Genomic DNA, 19,220 nt, shown 5'->3' with positions numbered 1-19,220 from the left:
TTTTAAAAATAAGATTGCAAAAAAAATGGCATAATGTACATAATATACATAATATATAAAGTTGTACATACACCATGATTAGAATGTAAAATTGATGTGCATTTTGATAGTGACTAGAAAGAAATATACCAAAATTATACCAGTAGGTCTAAGTGAATTTTCTTATGTTTCCAAAATTTTTGGTCAAAAAACTATTTTTACTCTAAATGAATCCAAAATCGGGGTTATATTTTAATATCTTTCAATGACCTGTGTTCCATGTCAAAGTCCATTTTAAAAAAATCATAAACACAAGACTTTTCCTCACCTCATTTAGTTCTCTGGTCAATATGAACTTAATGTATAGTCATTTCCCTTGACTGTTCCCCTACTGTTGATGCAATTTTACCTAGAAGCCAAAACACCTACCAATGGCAAGATAAATATCTCCCAATCACAAAGAAGTCAGTAATAAAGTGTTTGAAAATAAAAAACTATTAAAATAAATAGAACCTCCACAAAATGAGATTGTTACCCTAATATTTTAAATATATTTTATTGATTTTTTTACAGAGAGAAAGAGAGAGGGACAGAGAGTTAGAAACATCGATGAGAGAGAAACATCGATCAGCTGCCTCCTACACACCTCCTACTGGGGATGTGCCCGCAACCAAGGTACATGCCCTTGACCAGAATCAAACCAGGGACCCTTCAGCCCGCAGGCCAATGCTCTATCCACTGAGCCAAACCAGTCAGGGCAACCCTAATATTTTTATTAGCATAGAGAAAACTCATAAAGCAACCAGCAATGATCATTTAAGCCAGTGATGGCGAACCTTTTGAGCTCGGCGTGTCAGCATTTTGAAAAACCCTAACTTAACTCTGGTGCCGTGTCACATATAGAATTTTTTTGATATTTGCAACCATAGTAAAACAAAGACTTATATTTTTGATATTTATTTTATATATTTAAATGCCATTTAACAAAGAAAAATCAACCAAAAAAATGAGTTCACGTGTCACCTCTGACACGCGTGTCATAGGTTCGCCATCACTGATTTAAGCCAATAGAAAATATATATACTCTTAAAAAAATAATAGTATATTTTTAAGTTCACAAAGAAATGTTAAAACCATTCTACATAGATACTGCACTTTACAGTTTAAAAGCAATCTTACATGTCATTCTCTGACAAACCTGGGGAACTATAAGTTATAATCCAAATCCACTGCCTCCATATCATGTCTTTTTTCACTATCTCACATCACATTATTAATTTTCATATGGTTTACTAAGAGCAATCACATTTCTTATATCCTTTGAACATTTATCCTGGAAATCTATTAACTCTCTTATACCTCATCCTATTAGGCAGGCAGAGCAGGGCATAAGCCAATATATACAGATGACTTAGCAAGATCATTGATCTTTCCAAAGATGACAAAACTAATAAACACTAAAATTGCAGCATATCCCAAGTAGGATAACCAAACTCACAATGAATGGGGGTCAGAAAACTAAGTAATGTGAAAAGAGGCTGAAGGAATCAAGGGTGATTAATTTAGAAAAGGAGAGGAGAGTGACACATGCACATATAAATTTTGTCATCAGATACATGAAGGGCCATCATATAAAGAAATCAGATATGCTGTATGGCTCAAGCAGTTAAAAAAAACAAAGGCAATTCAAGCTTCATTCAATAGATATTAACTGGCTATGGACTCTGTGCCAGATGTTTGTGCTCTAGTAGGCATACAAAGGTGAATAAGAGTTCAAATCCTTAAGTTCAAATTAGGAGAGAAGACAAGAAAAGTATTAACACAAGATGAAAAGTACCCAGAAAGCTATGGGAACACAGAGAATGCTGACTAATTCTTTGAGGGAGCAAGCTAGTAGAGAAAAATTCAATGAATAGATGAGTAGAGTTTCAGAAGTGGACAAGGTGGGGAGTGGCATTAACAGGAAGAAAGAGCAGCATGTAGACATGAAGCGCTGCAATTAATCCAGAGTGGTGGGACACCAGGTACACATTAGAGGTACTTAGCCGTGAGGCTTTAAATTGGGAGTGGGGAAGGCCAATGGTAAAGAACACAAAGGGCCTCACAATCTCCATGCCAAAAAGTTTAGGCTCTAACACTCAAGCTATAATAAGAGACTGTAAGTAGGAGTGGCATGCTCAGAAAAATATATAAGAAAGCTCATTCCAGAAGGAGGTCAGACTTCTAAATGATAACAGTGAAGATAAAAAGGTTAATTAGGAAACCAATATTATTAGTATAGGTGAAAATAATGATGAAAAGATATAGATTCAGATTCAAGAAATATCTAGGAGGTAAAAATCAAACAGAACTATTGGCTATGGGAATGAAGGAAAGGAGAAGGCCCAGGATGACTGCTTGGTTGACTGGTGAACAGTGATGTCCAATGCAGGTAACATAGGAAGACAAATCCATGCAATCATTCAAACAATGTAAGTACCCTGACCAGGAATTGGTTTGTTATAGTCTGGAAAAAGGTGATGAATGAAGCAGAAAGGAAGAGGAGCAAAGATCAATTTACCTTTGGTCTTGTGTAATGTAAGGTGCCTATTCAATTAGCTACTGAGTGGCATGTAAAAAAGAGGGGAATAGGAGAGTCATTAGCTCACAGGGAGCAACTGAAGACAAGTGGAGTGTATAATGAGATCAACTTTAGATACCAATATTTAAGAGGGGTAAAAGAAAAACCTTAAAAACAAGTGAAGAACTGATCAGAGAAGAAATGAATCATAGGAGATAGAGTGATGCCAAATAGGCAAAAGAAAAAATTCAAGAAGGGTGGGGCAGATGAAAATAAAAGTTAAATGTACTGCATAAAGCAAAGTTTACCAACAGAAGTTATTCAAAACAGAAACAGACTACATTGTGAGGTAATGAATCACATCATCACGTAAATGATGAAGGCAGACAGAGTTATCTAGGCAGGCTCTTGACATGAGAATTCTTACCTCAAATGAGAAGTATAGCTATATGACCTATGCAGTACACCTCTGTAGTCCAGGTCATGGCTAGCCTCAACACCATTATGACATTTCCTCAAATATTCTTTTGCAATCTAACCAATGAATGGGGTATTTGGTTACTTTAATAAAAGTTTTTAAAATTTTTCTACATACTTCATTTGACTCATAAGCAACCAATACTGGATTAAAACTTTTCCCTAATTCTGCTCTTGGAGTACAAAATATTGCTGCAGAAAGTGTGAAAATAGCTGATCTAATCTACTTAAAATTCAAACTGATTTCAAATGAACGCTTAGCATTATCTTCCTAACCTTCTCCATTCCTGCTTCCCAAGTCCACCTCATTACCTCTTAACCCCTTCACTCTCATTATACACGATCTCATGACACATGCTGCTCTGTCCTGTCATCTTTCCCTAGGTCCCACATATCTTTTCAGTAATCTGCTCCTCTACAAAAAAATAAATGAATAAGACCACTGACAAATGACATCTGTTTTACTGACAGCTTGTTGCATACACGGCTTACTCAATTCTCAATTTCCTTGATTTCTCCGAAACTTACCAGAGAGCTGACCAAGCCCCTCCTATTGCAGTTACTCCTTTAAGCTTTTGTAACTAGGCAGAATGGTATGTGGAAAACTCTGGACCAAGAATCAGAAGATCTGGGTTCCAGATCCAACTATACTATTAATTAGCTGTGAGCCTCCCTATCTCCACTCCTAATCACCCCTCAGACCTCTCTTCTGAGACACACAGACACCCAGACTAGATTAGGTTCCTGCAGTATAAACTTGCTCAAAACCTATTCTTCTCCTTTGCAGTGCTTATCACACTACTTAATTATACAATTAGCAGTTGAATGGCTACCTTTCCTACCCACACACCAGACTGTAAGTTCCATAAAGGCAGAGTGCACATAATTGAATCAATGGTGAAATAGATGTTATGACCACTTCCTAAGAGACTGCTTATTATTTTTATTAATCTAAGTAACAAAATCACTAGTACTTTACTTATTTCAAAATTACTGAAAAAATTTTTAACAGAAATTCCAATACCTAAAACATACATAATATGAATTACACATAATATTTTACATATAAAATTAAGAGTAGAGAGAACTTGTCTTGCCATCCACAGAATTGGAAGGGTTGGGTCAGTTACCTACATTTCAGGGCCAAAAATGTGTATTCTAATCTAAACCATGTTTAGGCCGAATGTGCAAGTGCAAGTTTAATACTAAAACAACTGTTGTTTACATAGCTGTTTAGATAATACCCAGTGGTGCTTCAGGGTTTAAAGCTTTTAACATTGGCAAAAAGACACAAGCTATATTATATTCTGCAAGAAGATCAAAAGAAAGTTTGTCAGCCAACTTTATTGTAGTGTGATTTTAAATATTTCACATAAATGGGGGTAGGAGGAAGTAATGGTTTAGTGACTAGAAGTTGTCACTGTGCCTAATAAGATGACTTTCAAATGCAAAATTTTAGATCAAGCAAGTAGGTGAAAGTTTTGTCGTTTAATGATACGCCACCTTGGTCAAACAATTTAAACAGATTACATACTAATTTGCCCTTCAACTGCTGTGTGTCCTGTTCCTCAATTACACTGTTAAGGTTTTTACAGGCAGGTTTGGCGTTTTGTTAATTGCCCCCCAATTAAATTGGAATGCAGGTGATTTCAATAGTATGTGATATGTTAAAACCTTGAAGATGGTTTTTGACGCTAAATGTATTTATATATTGCCACTTGAAAACAACGTACAAGTACTTAAAATCCGAAGCTTGGACAATTCCCTAGGTTAAAAGCAATTAGGCCATAAATATAGTTGTAATCCCCGGGAAAGAAGCATTTCATAACGGAAACACTAACAGATATGTAATCACTTCAAGCCCTTCTCCACGGCGCCGTCATCGCTAAGTCTCACCACTGGTTCTGAGGGAGTAATTGTGCCCCTCTGACACTTTCTTCCGCAGCCTTGGGGCTGCAACGCCCCCCCCCCCCCCAAAGGAATCCCCTAGAGATCAACCAGCGCTTCCCTAGGACTTCAGCCGGGAAATCCCAGGCCAGGGGAGGCGGAGTTCAAGCCCTCCCCCCTTCCTTTCATGAAAATTAATGAATTGGCCATAGGATTGTTTATTAAATGAGGTGTGTAGTGGCCTCTACTGGTGCTTGTGTGAGCACAAGAATGTCCCACTCTTACAAGTGGGATGAGCCTGGGGGAGGGGAGGGCGGGGAGGGAGGCGAGGGGTGAACCTGCCTCCAGGTACAAAGCGCAGAACTAGACCCGGGAACACCGGACGCATCCCGCGCCCGCCCCACCTCCGGTGGAGCCCCCGCCTGCCTACTTCACTCCCCACCCCGTGCGCCCCGCTTTCTCTGCGGCAAGACGAGACCAGGCAGAGAAGTTCCTGCACGTTTCCTCCTGGAGCCTAAACAAAAACACCGCAACCGCAACCGCAACCGCAACCGCGGCTGGTGCGGCGCCCCCGCCCCCACCTCCACCCGCCGCTTACCTGGGGACTGCGGCGGGGAGCCGCTCCTGGCGGCCGCGGCGTCCGGCGCCCGGCGCCCGAGCAGCAGCAGGCAGCAGAGCCAAAAGGAGGAGGTGCTGAGGAGTCGCCGAGCTCCCCGTTCCGCCGCCATCTCTGGCCCGCGAGCGGCGGCGGCGGCGGCGCCGCGGAGCCCTCGCCTCCTTCTCTCCCGCGCGCCTCAGCCGGTCCCTCGCTGCAGGCTCGGCTCCCGCGGCCGCCGCCGCTGCTCCAGCCCGGCCCGCGCGGCCCCTCTCGCGGGAGGGGAGACTCCGGGGCGCCTCCCTCCTGCAGCCGGGGAGAGAGGGAGGAGAGCGGGGGGCAGTCAGGACATTCCGGGCCGGGGGGTGGGGGGCTGTCGGTCTCCAGGTTCCAGGCGCCGCCACCCGCTGCCGACTCCGGATCCACACACCAGCGCGAGGGGGGCGGAGACCGTGGAGCATGGGGGGTGGGGGCTGGAGGCTGGGGCCCGGGGCGCACACCCCCGCGCACGCGCAGCGCGCCTACCTCGCCCGCACCCCTCGGCGCCGCGCGGCCCGCCCCCGCTCCAATCCCAGCGGCCGCCCGGCTGGCCCGCTCCCTCCCCCTTCTCCCCGGAGCTGCGGACGGGCGCGGGGCGCGCCGGCGCTGCTGCTGGCGTCAGGGAAACCCCGGAGAAGGGGATCCTCCTCCTCCTCGCGTGTGCTCGCTCCGCGCAGCCCCTCGGCCCCGGGAAGAAATTCCTCCCGCTCACCTTCCTGACGCCGCAGGGTGTGGAGACCCGAGGGCGACAAGCGCTGCGAGCCCGGGCTTGTCCGCGAGGCCGCAGCGGACGCGCACCGCTCCGCAGCCCCGGCCCGGGGCCTCTATATAGGGCCTCAGAGGAAACCGATTGGCCCCCGGGAGGAAACCTGGATGCGCGAAGGTCGGAGCGGGGGTTTATGAGCTCGCCAAAAACAATAGCGAGCCGCTGGACGCCGGCTGGGACCTGGCGCGGCTCCCGTGGGAGGGGGCCGCCGCCCGCCCGCTTCCCGGCAGGGCCGCCCTTGCCGCGCGCCACCCCGGTGCAGTGCCGGGCCGCCCGTGTCACTCGGCCCCGGGCCAAGGAGGCCAGGCGCGAACAAAGGTGCCCGGTGTCCGCTCCTGCCGCTCCTGCGGGGCCCGGCCGGGCCCCCTGACTCCCGGGGCTGATCCCCTGACTGTACATGAAGCCTTTTACCTCTGTCTCTGCCAGGCAGTTCTCATGGTCGTACCTGGAAATTACGTCTTTCGCCGGAAAACCGGGAGCAAGAGAGATGTGATTTTTAAACCACTTGGTAATCGTGAGGCAGCGCCTAGGCTACCCCAAGTTAGGAGAAAGCAGCTTCTAGTGGGTAACCCGGCAGATGAGAAAAATTTATGAACTGCACACATGGAAAGTATTTTAAGACCATTTCTTTGTATGGTTATGCACTTAGAGAATCATGTTTTGATTGCTGAGTTGGATTTTGATTTACTGTCTGTATAGTTAATAACCAAAGTGTGTAGCTTCCCACAAGAAAAGGGCTGTTTCTCTGACTTCCACATATCTGTGCCTTTTTCAGAGTACTTTCTTCAGATGTTTTCTTTTATTCTGAAGTGCCAAAATAAGCAGTAATATAAGGCTTGCGTTAACATTGGGAGGGAAGAGCTCGGAATTCTCAACAAACCTCTTAAATCATCAAAATGGTGGCATTAGGGACCCTCATCCCAATTCTTTGAAACAATTGTCTCATAAAAGATCAATGCATTCTTATTGTTTTCCACTAGGGAAACAATTTAAATATATTTTTGTTTTAGTTAGAGTTGTTAATCAGCAAAAATATTTCCTAAATACCCCTGATTGACCTGTTAAATTAGAAATAGATTACCTTCCAATTACTTAACAAGTATCTGCTTAATTAGCCTTTAATAATCACATCATTATTAATTTCTCTGAGATGATTAATGAGAGTTCTTTGGAAATTAAATTGCCTTGCAAACATTAATATTTGGATATATTTCCTAAGTCTGGAAATTTTGCATTATATTAAAACATAATATGACTTCTGAAATGAAGTTTATCTTTTTATTTTTATATATATTTTTGTTGATGTCAGAGAGGAGGGAGAGATAGAAACATCAAAGATGAGAGAATCATTGATGGGCTGCCTCCTGCACACCCACCACTGGGGATCAAGCCCACAACCCAGGCATGTGCCCTTGACCAGAACCAGGGTCCTTCAGTACGCAGGCTGATGCCCTATCCACTGAGCCAAACCAGCTAGGGCTGAAGTTTATCTTTATCTTTATCTCAAGTTTAAAAAATATGAGTTGTGGCTAATACTCAGAATGACTTTCATGTATGACTTATATGAACTTTCTCATTAATTTATCAGCCCACTGTGTATATCAGGGTGAAATTTAAAAAATTTTAAAGCACTTTCTGTAAAATATGGTGACTAAATCATATATTTCTGACTTGTGATTACATCAAAATTTTAATCAAACCCGTTATAATAAACCACTAATAACTGGTGGAGCCCCAGATTAAAAGTTACAAATTATATCAGTTCAAGAGTAAGATAGTAAAGTAACCTAGGCACACACTTGAATTCAGATCCTTCCACTTTTTTCAATGTAACTGACATTGTGAACATTCCCTTTAAAATTTGGAGTCATTAAATTTCTCCTTTCCTTGGTAAGGTATCTCTGAGAGAAGATTTTTGTAGCCATATTATTTATAATTTTCACTCTCCCAACAAGATTTTTAAACTAATACCCCAGTCCTCATATTGCTAATTAACATATTTAAATAGTCAATGAAGACATATTAAACCATTCATGAAATTATCACCTTTTTCATCTAAGTAAAGTTAGAACATGAAGCTCATGTTCAAGGAATAGTGCACAAAGAAACTTTTAGAGCCAAGAAAACAGGCTGGCCATTGTATGTTAGTATACATCAGGGGTGAGGAACCTTTTTCTGCCAAGGGCCATTTGGATATTTATAACATCATTCATGGGCCATACAAAATTATCAACTTAAAAATTAGCCTGATATAGTTGGTCAAATAGTTAATTAACTCATCCTTAATGCCTCGGCAGTACCAGACCAAATGATTTCTCGGGTCTTAAATGGCCCAGGGGCCAGACATACCTCACCCCTGGTATACATTATCATAGTGCAGGCCAAAAATAACTAGAAATTTCATCTAAGTGATGATATGAAAATTAAATGAAAAATTAATCAATTCTATAAATATATAACTTGGCAAGAATCTTATTTTCTGTAGTGAAAAGATTATTTCCAACTTCAGAGAGGCATTATAATTTAGTGCTTAATTGTTGGCAATAATTAGATTCAGCAGCTGATTCCTGACTGAATCCCAGTATTCAAGGTAGAGAAGAAGAAAGCTAGTAGATTCCAGTATGTAATACTTCTAGTCACAGCAAATTTTAACTAGGATTTACCCATGTCCTAAAAACCTGATTTTCTTCTGCACAAATGTTGACATTTTTACATTTGCCACTTACATTCCACTTGGTAAGAAATTTTATTCCTTTCTCTTCCAAAAGCCACCTGTTCTAGGCAGCCATCTCTGCTTAAGTCTAATTAAGAAAGATATGCGCTCTTTAAAGATAAAGCCTACACAATATTAATTTTGCTTGTTACACGTTGCTTCATCACATATCCTTAGTTCAACAACAGTCTATTCATAAAACAAATATTTTTTTTTAATTAAATCTTTATTGTTCAGATTATTACATTTGTTCCTCTTTTTTTTCCCCCCATAACTCCCCTCCTCCCAGTTCCCGCCCCACCCTCCGCCCTCACTCCCCACCCACTGTCCTCATCCATAGGTGCACGATTTTTGTCCAGTCTCTTCCCGAATCTCCCACACCCCTTTCCCCCCAAGGAATAGTCAGTCCATTCCCTTTCTATGGCCCTGATTCTATTATAATCAACAGTTCATTCTGCTCATCGGATTATTTATTCACTTGATTCTTAGATTCACTTGTTGATAGATGCATATTTGTTGTTCATAATTTGTATCTTTACCTTTTTCTCCCTCTTCCTCTTCTTAAAGGATACCTTTCAGCATTTCATATAATCCTGGTTTGGTGGTGATGAACTCCTTTAGCTTTTCCTTATCTGTGAAGCTCTTTATCTGACCTTCAATTCTGAATGATAGCTTTGCTGGATAAAGTAGTCTTGGTTGTAGGTTGTTGGTATTCATCACTTTGAATATTTCTTGCCACTCCCTTCTGGCCTGCAAAGTTTCTGTTGAGAAATCAGCTGACAGTCGTATGGGTATTCCCTTGTAGGTAACTGAGTTTCTTTCTCTTGCTGTTTTTAAGATTCTCTCTTTATCTTTTGCTCTTGGCATTTTAATTATGATGTGTCTTGGTGTGGTCCTCTTTGGATTCCTTTTGTTTGGGGTTCTCCGCGCTTCTTGGACCTGTAAGTCCATTTCTTTCACCAGGTGGGGGAAGTTTTCTGTCATTATTTCTTCAAATAGGTTTTCAATATCTTGCTCTCTCTCATCTTCTGGCACCCCTATAATTCTGATGTTGGTACGCTTGAAGCTGTCCCAGAGGCTCCTTACACTATCCTCGCATTTTTGGATTCTTTTTTCATTTTGCTTTTCCGGTTGGGTGTTTTTTGCTTCCTCGCATTTCAAATCATTGACTTGATTCTTGCGCTCCTCTGGTCTGCTGTCGGGAGTCTGTATAATATTCGTTATTTCAGTCCGTGTATGCTTAATTTCTAGTTGGTTCCCCAATATAAGATCGAGGGTCTTATTAGTTTTCTTGTAGATCTCATTAAGTTTATTGGCGGCTTCTAAACAGTTCTTGAGAGACCTTAAAAGTGTGGTTCTGAACTCTATATCTTCCATTGACAATTTTGTCCTGTTTCTTTGTCTCCGCATTTTGTTATGCTTCCTTGGTGCACCCCCTAGTGGTCTTTGTTCGCAGTCTTATAGTTAAATCTTGATTGTTGTAGCTAATTCCAGGGAGGGTTTGACCTCCAGGCCAAGTGGCTATGAGAATCAGCTGTGTCAGCAGTGAGAGAACTTCTGTCCTCTAGGGAGGTGCTAATCTAGCCTTTGCCTGAGGCTATCCGGCAAAAGCCTCTGTGCAGGGCTTGGGCGGGGCGGGTCGCACAGGATCAACAGGGTGGGCCGGAGAGAGCAGTTATGGCGGCTCTCAGTCCTGTCCCCAGGGGCTCTGCCTCTCTGAGTCCCAGCACCCGCTGCAAAGCTCAGAGAGAAAGCTGCACTCGCTCTGACCGAAGCCAGACAGTCCCGCTTCTCCCGTTTGAGTCTGGGTCCCTAAAGACTCGCCCGGATCTGGAGCTCAGAGTCTGCGACTCCCTCCCGATTGAAAACGCCATCCGCACCTCAGAACTTGACTTCAGCACTGCGCCTCCTCTGAGTGTCCGTATGCGTTTCTCTTTCCTCCTAGTTGTAGGACTTCCACTCAGCCAGCGTTCCTGTGGTTCTGGGTGATGTCCCTTCCGTTTTTTGGTTTCACTTTTGAAGTAGTTGTTCAAAGCAGCAAACTCCGGCGTTAACCTATGCCGCCATCTTGGTTCCTTTCCCCAACATTTTGTATTTTTTATGCTATTAGAAATGGAGTTTCCTTTTTTATTTTTTTACACTTTTTATTTTATTTATTTATTGATTGATTTTAATCCTCACCAGAAGATATTTTTCCATTGATTTTTAGGGAGAGTGGAAGAGAGAGGGAAAGAGAGAAACATCAATATGAGAGAAACACATTGATTGGTTGCCTCCTGCATGACCAGGGCCCGGGCTGGGGAGGAGTCTGCAACCTAGGTATGCGCCCTTGACCGGAATTGAACCTGGGGCCCTTTGGTCCGCAGGCCAATGCTCTATCCACTAAGCCAAACCAGCTAGGGTTATTTATTGACTGATTTTAGAGAGGAAGAGAGAGAGAGAGAGAGAGAGAGAGAGAGAGAGAGAGAGAGAGAGAGAGAAACATCAATTTACTGTTCCACTTATATATGCATTCACTGGCTGTTCTTGTATGTGCCCTGACCAGGGATGCAACATTCAGCGTTGACATATTGGGATGATGCTCTAACCAACTGAACTACCTGGCCAGGGTCAAGAATTTTAATTCTTTTTCTTCTTTTTTTTTGGCTGCAAAAAGCTTTATTGTTTCCATTTGATCCAATGCATGGGAGAGGGCTTCAGGATGGTTAAAAGAATGGCTAGTGGTTTTGGGGAGATGCCCAGGCAAAAGTCACACAGGGGAATGCAGAGGGGCCCCTCAAAGACCTCTGGGCTCCAAAGCCTCCTAATTGTGCTTGAGGATGGGCCTTTCAAAGAGATACTCACCCAGCCCAGCCTGAGGCCGGCCAGCCTGCAGAGGTTAGTCAGCTGGTCACCCATCGTCTTCATGAATTTCACTTTCTCATCGAAAAAGTGTTTCTCCAGGAAGTCACAGAGATGAGAGTCTGCATGGGTAGAATCCAGGACATGCAATCCCAAAAGGGACTGGTTCAGGTTCTTCTCCAAGGCCAGTGCAACTTCCATGGCATCCTGAGTTTCACCCCACTCATCTTGGGAAGGCTTCAACACATCCTGGAGGATAATGAAGCCACCGCACTGGTTTTGCATCTTAAAAAGAAGCTCAGCGCTCTTGTGCTTCTTCTCCTCCAACTCTCAGAAGAAGTGGCCCATGCCCTGGAGAGCCACATCATCAAGGTTGAAATAGAAGCCCAGAGACAGGTAAGTGTAGGAAGCCCGCAGATGCATTTGGCCAAGCGGTTGACCTCAGCCTGCACCTCAGTGGAATAATTCTGACGAATCTTGGGAGCTCATGGTCGTTCAGCAATAGAAGTTAAGGTTAAAAAAAAAAAAAAAAAGGTGTTGGCTGGTCTCAAAGGCTGAGGATGGCTGAGGTGTTTCCGAAGGTGGTGACTAGATGCACAGGCGTAGGCCTTGCTTTCCCGTGGGTTATCCAGCGACTCCCGCCATGCTCTCCTCACTGGCTCTTCCACCACCCCTGAGCGCCTGCTGAAGAGTGGATGGCAGGATTTCCTTTTTTAACTCACATCTTAAATAAGTTATTGCTGTTACACAGGCTAGCTATTGATTTTTGTATATTTAATCTTATGATTTTACTAGAGGCCCCATGCACAAAATTCATGCAAGAGTAGGCCTTCCTTCCCCTGGCTTCCAGCACCGGCACTGGCACTGGCTTCCCTCTGGCACCCAGGACCCGGGCTTCCCTTGCAACCCTGGCTTTGTCTAGAAGGTCATCCAGAAGGATGTCTGGTCTAATTAGCATATTATGCTTTTATTATTATAGATTGAGCTCTTTTTTTATCAATTTAAATAGCTTTTTAATGGAATTTCTTTAGTTTTACAGATACACAATTTATTTCGCCTTATATTTCTAATATGTTTTTGATAATAAGTTACCTGATGTTTTATGATTGTTTTTATTTTGAAATACTACCCATTATCAAAATAAAATTACTGTCTTTGCTGAATGACTTTGGCCTTGAGTTTTACTTTCTTTATATCTTTGCTTTTGTTTTTTATTGTTATCGTTTTTCTTTTTGTTTTAGTGGATACCTGTGGGAGTGCCTGTCAATTACCCCTTCTCTTCCAAGCACTTGGTTACTGTTGGAGCTACCATGTGACTCTGTCTTCTGGCCACAATTGATTGAGTTTGGTATGGACATCTGACCTGAGATTGGCCAATCTTGGTATCCTAATAGACTGGGTACAATCAATTGGTTCGTGTATGAGTGTCTAACCTAAATTGAACCCATAAGAGACTCTTTGACTTGGAGTACTACTCAGAGACCAGGAACCGTGTTTTTCAGCACACAGAGAAAACTAACTTCTAAACTAGCTTCTAGCACAGAAGAATGAAGCTGACAAACAAAATCACGACATATTAATGAGACAAATTTAAATGTCGTTCCTGGTGTTCCTGAGGTGCAGCTCCATCTCTGTACCTACAGTTGTTCAACTATACTTTATGTGTTGTGAAATGCCCCAATCTTGGTCTAATAAATCTTCCTTTTTGCTTAGGCTAATTTGAATTGGTTGTCTGTCACTTGCCACCAAAAGATTCCTAGCTAGTATAATAAATATCTTTATAATCTGCTGAGATTTTACTCTAGAGGCAGGAATGCAAGTGAGATAGCTTTACAATTTCTAGAAATAATACTTATTTTTGATGTTATGTTGATCAGCTGAGTTGAGCAGGGAATTAAGAGAGGAAGAATACAATACTTTAGTTTAGATTATCTTGGTTCTATTCTCCTCCTCTCTTATTTACATAATCCAAGCCACCATTTCTCCCAGTGGGGTGACGTCTTAAGTCATCTCAGTCACAGTGTGACCACTTTTTCAAAGCACATATCTGAGCAGAAGATTTATTTCATGTCCTCTGAATGAAGTGAGGGGACAGATTGATAGCCTTTGAGAAGAACATGCTCCCTTTCTGTAACATGCCCTGGAGTGCTATCTTCAAGGCTGTCGGTTTGAACCTTTTGCCAGCTAAAGGCAGTTGAGAAGAAAAGAATCACTTTGGGGAATTGACTTTCCAAAGGGAACATTCGTTCTGTCACCTCCCAGCATTCTGAAGGAAATGATAGTCAAAGTCAGATTCTCTACCCAGATGACACAGAGGGGCAGTGATCCTAGATGAAGACTGAATCAGAGACCACCGCATTTCCCTGACAGCTATGCCGCCAAGAAGGTTAAGAGCTGAACATTTGCTTTCAGGACATGGTGTTACCGTTTCAGATGGTTTTTAGTCCCTTACTAGTGACTTAGAAATCAAATTACTCCACTGAGTGACAGAGGCCCTCACTCACGGACTAAACCATTAAATCAGACCAATTGAAGTAACAGATATGCCTGAATAGCGCTTTCTTGAGAAAATGCAACCCTCAGAAGACATGGCAATTACTTCTGACTTGGCTGGAAGTATTGACAAGGAGTCATTTCTGAGACTGCTTTTGATTTGTATTGATTAAAAGAAGTATGGAAAGAAGTCAGGAGTCCCAAGTTACCTTTGTCCTGATTCAAACACAAACAGAAACACCAAATGGAAATTTGTAAGTAGAACACAAATCTAGCCCAAGTCATAATCATTGAGAGCTTTTATTGCATGATAGCAACTTTCGGAGCAGTATGAAATTATTTGAGGGATTTGCTGCAGTTCATAATGAGCCAAACATCAATGTCACAAATGGCTTCCAGAAATTAGTACAGTTGTTTGGCTACTGTGTTGTCAGTATCAGCAGGACAACTAAGAAGTATAATGATACCAACAGCATGCATTCCTTTCTTAGTCCTAGATGTGGTACTTTGAATACAAAAATAAGGTGAGAATGAATAACTTCTACTATTTCTGCCAACCTGACAGATACATTCAGAAGATTCAGTTTAGCTCTTTTAATTACAATGAAATAAACATTAAGGAAAAAATCCGACGATTCCTTTAATAATTGCATTGTAAAGTTAATGGCAAGAAGAAAATCTTGTAATGTAATACAATATGATATAATGCAAAAGGAATCCACCAGAAGTGTGTAACTGCACAGAAAGGGAAGACATTTTCCTGAAGATTGCCATGTACTGTACTGCTATGTTAAACAGTCTGATATTTCAATCAATGGTTTGGACCCCAAAATAAGCTTAAAAGATGTTGCGATTTTAAATGAATTATTCATAGACCAAATAGAAAATTAAAAATAACATTATTGCATGATCCTTTTTTGCCAACACAAAAACTCTAATGAGAAGGAAAGGGTATATACGGCTTACCTTTGCAAGTAGGGTACTTTAGCTATCAATCAAAAGAGACTGACTTTTTATTTTTTGCTTCTAGCTTTACTACTCACTCACTAGTTTACTTTCATAGATTATTTAAAATCTCTGTGTCTACATGTGCCAGATTCCAGAGATATTTCATCAACTACGAACAATAATGTGGACCAATTCAACTTAGAACATAATCTATGTACCACACTGTTCATTTTTCGTCTTCTGACTTTGATACCAAAAGATACAGAGTGGGGCAAAACTAAGTTTACAGTTGTTAATATGAAAAGTAATACAATAAATAATAATACAAGAACAAACTCTGTTTCACGTACTCACAACTGTAAAGCAACTTTTGCCCCACCCTGTATTTGTGAGTGAACATGATTATCTCCAGTCCTGAATATCTCCAGCTTCCTTGATTGGCCATTATGGACTACTTACCCATTTTTCTATACCCTGAGACAGAAATTCTCCTAAAGCACAGCTCCAAGAGGCAGCATGGTTGAATTAGGGGAAAAGGACAGTGTAACTGGAGTCAGGAAACCAAAGCTTGGCTTCCAGCTCTGCTCTAGTTGAGCTTGTTTATTATAACTTCATCTGATTCCAGCACCGAGGCACAAGGGTTTATAGGTGAAACTGAGTTACTGATTTCCCTCAGCCCTTGGATTGGCCGAGTGGCCACAAGCAGACTCAATTGTATGCTCAACCCCAGTATGCACTAAAAATATTAAAGATCCATGATATTTAAAACACTGGGTTGACTAACATTGGCATTTTTAGTTTAGAAATACAAGGGCTGAAAAGTATCAAAGCTTTAAAAAGGCAACATAGTGGGAACACAATGACGATTTGCCCTCTTCTTGGGTTTCCTGTCCTGTTCTTATGCTCCCCCTAACCGTTTTCCTTATAGCCGTCACAGAGATGTTTCTAAACATATTCTCACGAAATCCTGCCAGTGATGCCTGTTGTCTACAGAGAAATGTCTAAACATGGCCTGTAATATCTATCTTACTCTAACCTGTGCCTACTTTTCCAGGCTCCTCTCTAATACTGCCACACAAGACCCGGCAGCAATATCACACAGCTTCTAGCTCTTTAGCTCTCCTATGCTTTTTCATGCCTCTGCTCAAGCTGTGCCCTCTGATTAGAATGCACATGCCTGGTAAATTTTAACTCCTCTTTCATATATCAACTGCTCTAGAAAGCTTTCCTTGCCCAGGATCCCATACCCCTCCATTACTAACCGCATAGAGCCAACTGCTTCCTCCTTTTTGGTTACTTGTTCACCTTAAACACAGTTCTGTGATTGCATGATTTGCAGGTCTGCCTCTCCCACTAGGGCAGGGACCATGCCTTATTTGTCTTTGTAATTCTGAGGGCTGGCCCTGTAGGCACTGGGGTAATGTTTGTTGGGCAGGTGGACACACCAACCATTGGCTGAATGAATGAATGAATGAATGAATTCAAGTTAAAATGTCTTGTTTACCAAATCTCAAAATTCTGGTGTAACAGCTTTATGAATAAAAAGAAGTATACTTGTTTGGTACTTAGCATGTCACAATTTACCCTTTTATATTACTCTCCTGTTTCTTCTAGGAGATCATAAATGACCAATACACATACCAGTGAGGCATGCTGTATGTGGCATGAAATTCGATTTTTTTAAAGACTATACATTGCAAGGGTCTGGTCCCTAAGACAAGTCTAGCTACTTATTGTTGCAGGGGGCCTCTGGAGCAGCATTATTTAAAGGGTGGCTAGTTAGAACTGTGTGGAGCTTAAGACTTGCTGCCAAAGCCAAATGCCTGCCATCCTTCTAACCTCTGGAGGCATTCATATGAATTAGTAAGAACCCTTTCTTATCTTTACTTCTGAACCCAGAGCTTGGCGGAGTAAAGTAAATAGGGTTAGAATCAAATGACTGAGTTTCCTCTCTAATTCAAAGCATCATCTCTGAATAGAATAATGGAGCTTAATTAGGGATTTGGATTTTTTAAGTGATTGCAAAAAAAAAAAAAGTGGTTGCTACAGCAAAGAAAAATATAGAAATAAAATAAGACTCAAATTGAATGTGACTTATATTTCTATTTCGTTGTCTTCTTCTCAGCCTTGGATGCAAGAGCTCTGGTGATTATGATGGTATTTTTCTCTTGATATTTTCCTCATTTAAAGCAGCAGCCACAAATCATGAAAATGCAAGTGAAACAGGACTTTCTGCCACTTAGGTAAAGCTCCATATGACACCCTTGTAAGAAAACCCTTGGCTTTTTAGCCCTCATCAGCTCAGCCCTTGTAATGTCATGTTTTGAGAAATAATGGACTCTTCTAATCTTATAGAGTTCCTGTTTTCAGGAGGCTTCCCCCGCCCCCCGCATAACTAGAAGAGTGTCTTTTTGAGTTTGGACTTCCTAATCTTGAGAAGGAGTTGATGTGCTTTGTCACTGAGTGTGAAATGAGCAGATGGTGTTGTTTCACTCCAATTTGTTTTGCATGGACTGGAGAGAAGGCTGTGGGGGAAGGGATAAATGTGTTTTATCCTTGATTGCTAAACACAACTTATTGGCACACACACACAGGAAAAAAAAAGCCACTTGACTATCATTGGAACATCTACTTAAAAAGGACTGTTGCTTTACTTACTTCACTTCAGTCTGGAAGTTATTATCACCATGTTTTCCTCTTTATCTAGAGAGAATTATATTCTCATTAGAGCAAAACAAACACACACACAAACAAAACCCCAAGAACAAACAAACAACAAAAAACAAAACCACCGTATTTAAATGGCCCAAACTGATAACTGAAGGAGCCCACTGTGAGCCCTTGAGGTAATGAAAGTTACCTAACACTTTTAAAACACCAGTTGCCTCTCTCCAGCATGTTCACCTCATTTCCAACTCCACATTCAGCTCACTGACACCCAAAGATGTCCCAGTAAATCAAGACAAGGAGCCTGGCCCTGGCCGATGTGGCTCAGTTGGTTGAAGCATCATCCCATATACCAGAAGGTGGCAGGTTCGATTCCCAGTCAACCTCCAGTTGGGGATGCATGGGGGAGGTAGCTGGTGATGTTTCTCTCCCCTCACCCCCTGCCCCTAAAATCAATAAAGCTTGAAGTTTAAGGGGAAAAAAAAAAGGAGCTTGAATACGTTCATGGAAAAGTTGCTAAATTTCCTAGCTCTGTAGGAGGAATACCGAAAGGTGGTTGTGAGACCTCATCTTTCTTATGCTAGAGAACATTTGTATCTACCAGGAAAGCAGGTGGAAACCCTAGTTCAATCTCCATCCCAGGAACAGGGCTCAAAGGGCTAAGAGGGAGCGATCTGCTCTGTCAAGCTGTTCCCATGTGTGTGCTGTTTTCACCAGATACAGAACTGTTTATGCCCTCCCTCATCTGCTAGCACAAAAGCATCAGTAATTAATACAGACTTTGCTGAAGATCTCACTAAGTAGAGGGAAAGAAGGGAGGAGAGAGTTAATATCCATAACACACAGAAATACCCACAGACACCATTACCTACATAAGCCCGTGTTCTCTTATTAGCAGTTCTCTATTATCCTTCATCCATGCCACTCTGAATTCAGTTCTGCCCCCAAATTTGCAAAGTCCCCTCAGTAAAAACTTTAGAAGGAGTAGCCATCTGTTACTATGTAAGCTCACCTTCTTGGGGTTCTCACCCCCACCCCAGGAGACTGGACAACATCCAATATTCTCCCTGAAGGTTAGTCTTGTTATAGCCCTCTTTACCTCTTTGTACCAGCTCTGGCCCAGTCTCCAGAATTCACTTAAGCTACTTCCTGCTGTGCTAATTTAACCTGCTAATCCCTATTCCTGTTTCCTGGTTCTTTGACTTCCTTTGTTGCCTGTCCCTTGGAAACCAAGGCTCACCTTAGTCCTCCCTTG

At 42.1% G+C, this 19,220-nt stretch overlaps 1 protein-coding gene and 1 pseudogene across 13 annotated transcripts in view; both read right to left on the bottom strand.

The window, feature by feature from the left end:
* NEO1 (neogenin 1) overlaps positions 1-6,473 on the bottom strand; it is a 258,499-nt gene extending 252,026 nt beyond the window's left edge. For 4 of the 13 annotated variants that reach the window (XM_036348434.1, XM_036348469.1, XM_036348456.1 and 1 more), the window contains exon 1: positions 5,502-5,946. In XM_036348434.1, coding sequence (XP_036204327.1) covers positions 5,502-5,631 — 130 coding nt within the window. In that variant the 5' untranslated portion in view covers positions 5,632-5,946. Of the gene's footprint in view, positions 1-5,501; positions 5,949-6,249 lie in introns of those variants that run through there. The other 9 variants (XM_036348451.1, XM_036348454.1, XM_036348459.1 and 6 more) reach the window with 4 other exon arrangements.
* Positions 6,474-11,819: 5,346 nt separating this feature from the next.
* Positions 11,820-15,761, bottom strand: LOC118668509 (annotated as a pseudogene).
* Positions 15,762-19,220: the final 3,459 nt, after the last annotated feature.

The sequence above is a fragment of the Myotis myotis genome, unplaced genomic scaffold (assembly GCF_014108235.1).
Source record: "Myotis myotis isolate mMyoMyo1 unplaced genomic scaffold, mMyoMyo1.p scaffold_m19_p_1, whole genome shotgun sequence".
NCBI classification, from domain to species: Eukaryota; Metazoa; Chordata; class Mammalia; order Chiroptera; family Vespertilionidae; genus Myotis; species Myotis myotis.
The sequence above is the reverse complement of the archived record's forward strand: the minus strand, read 5'-3'. Positions and strand labels throughout refer to the sequence as shown.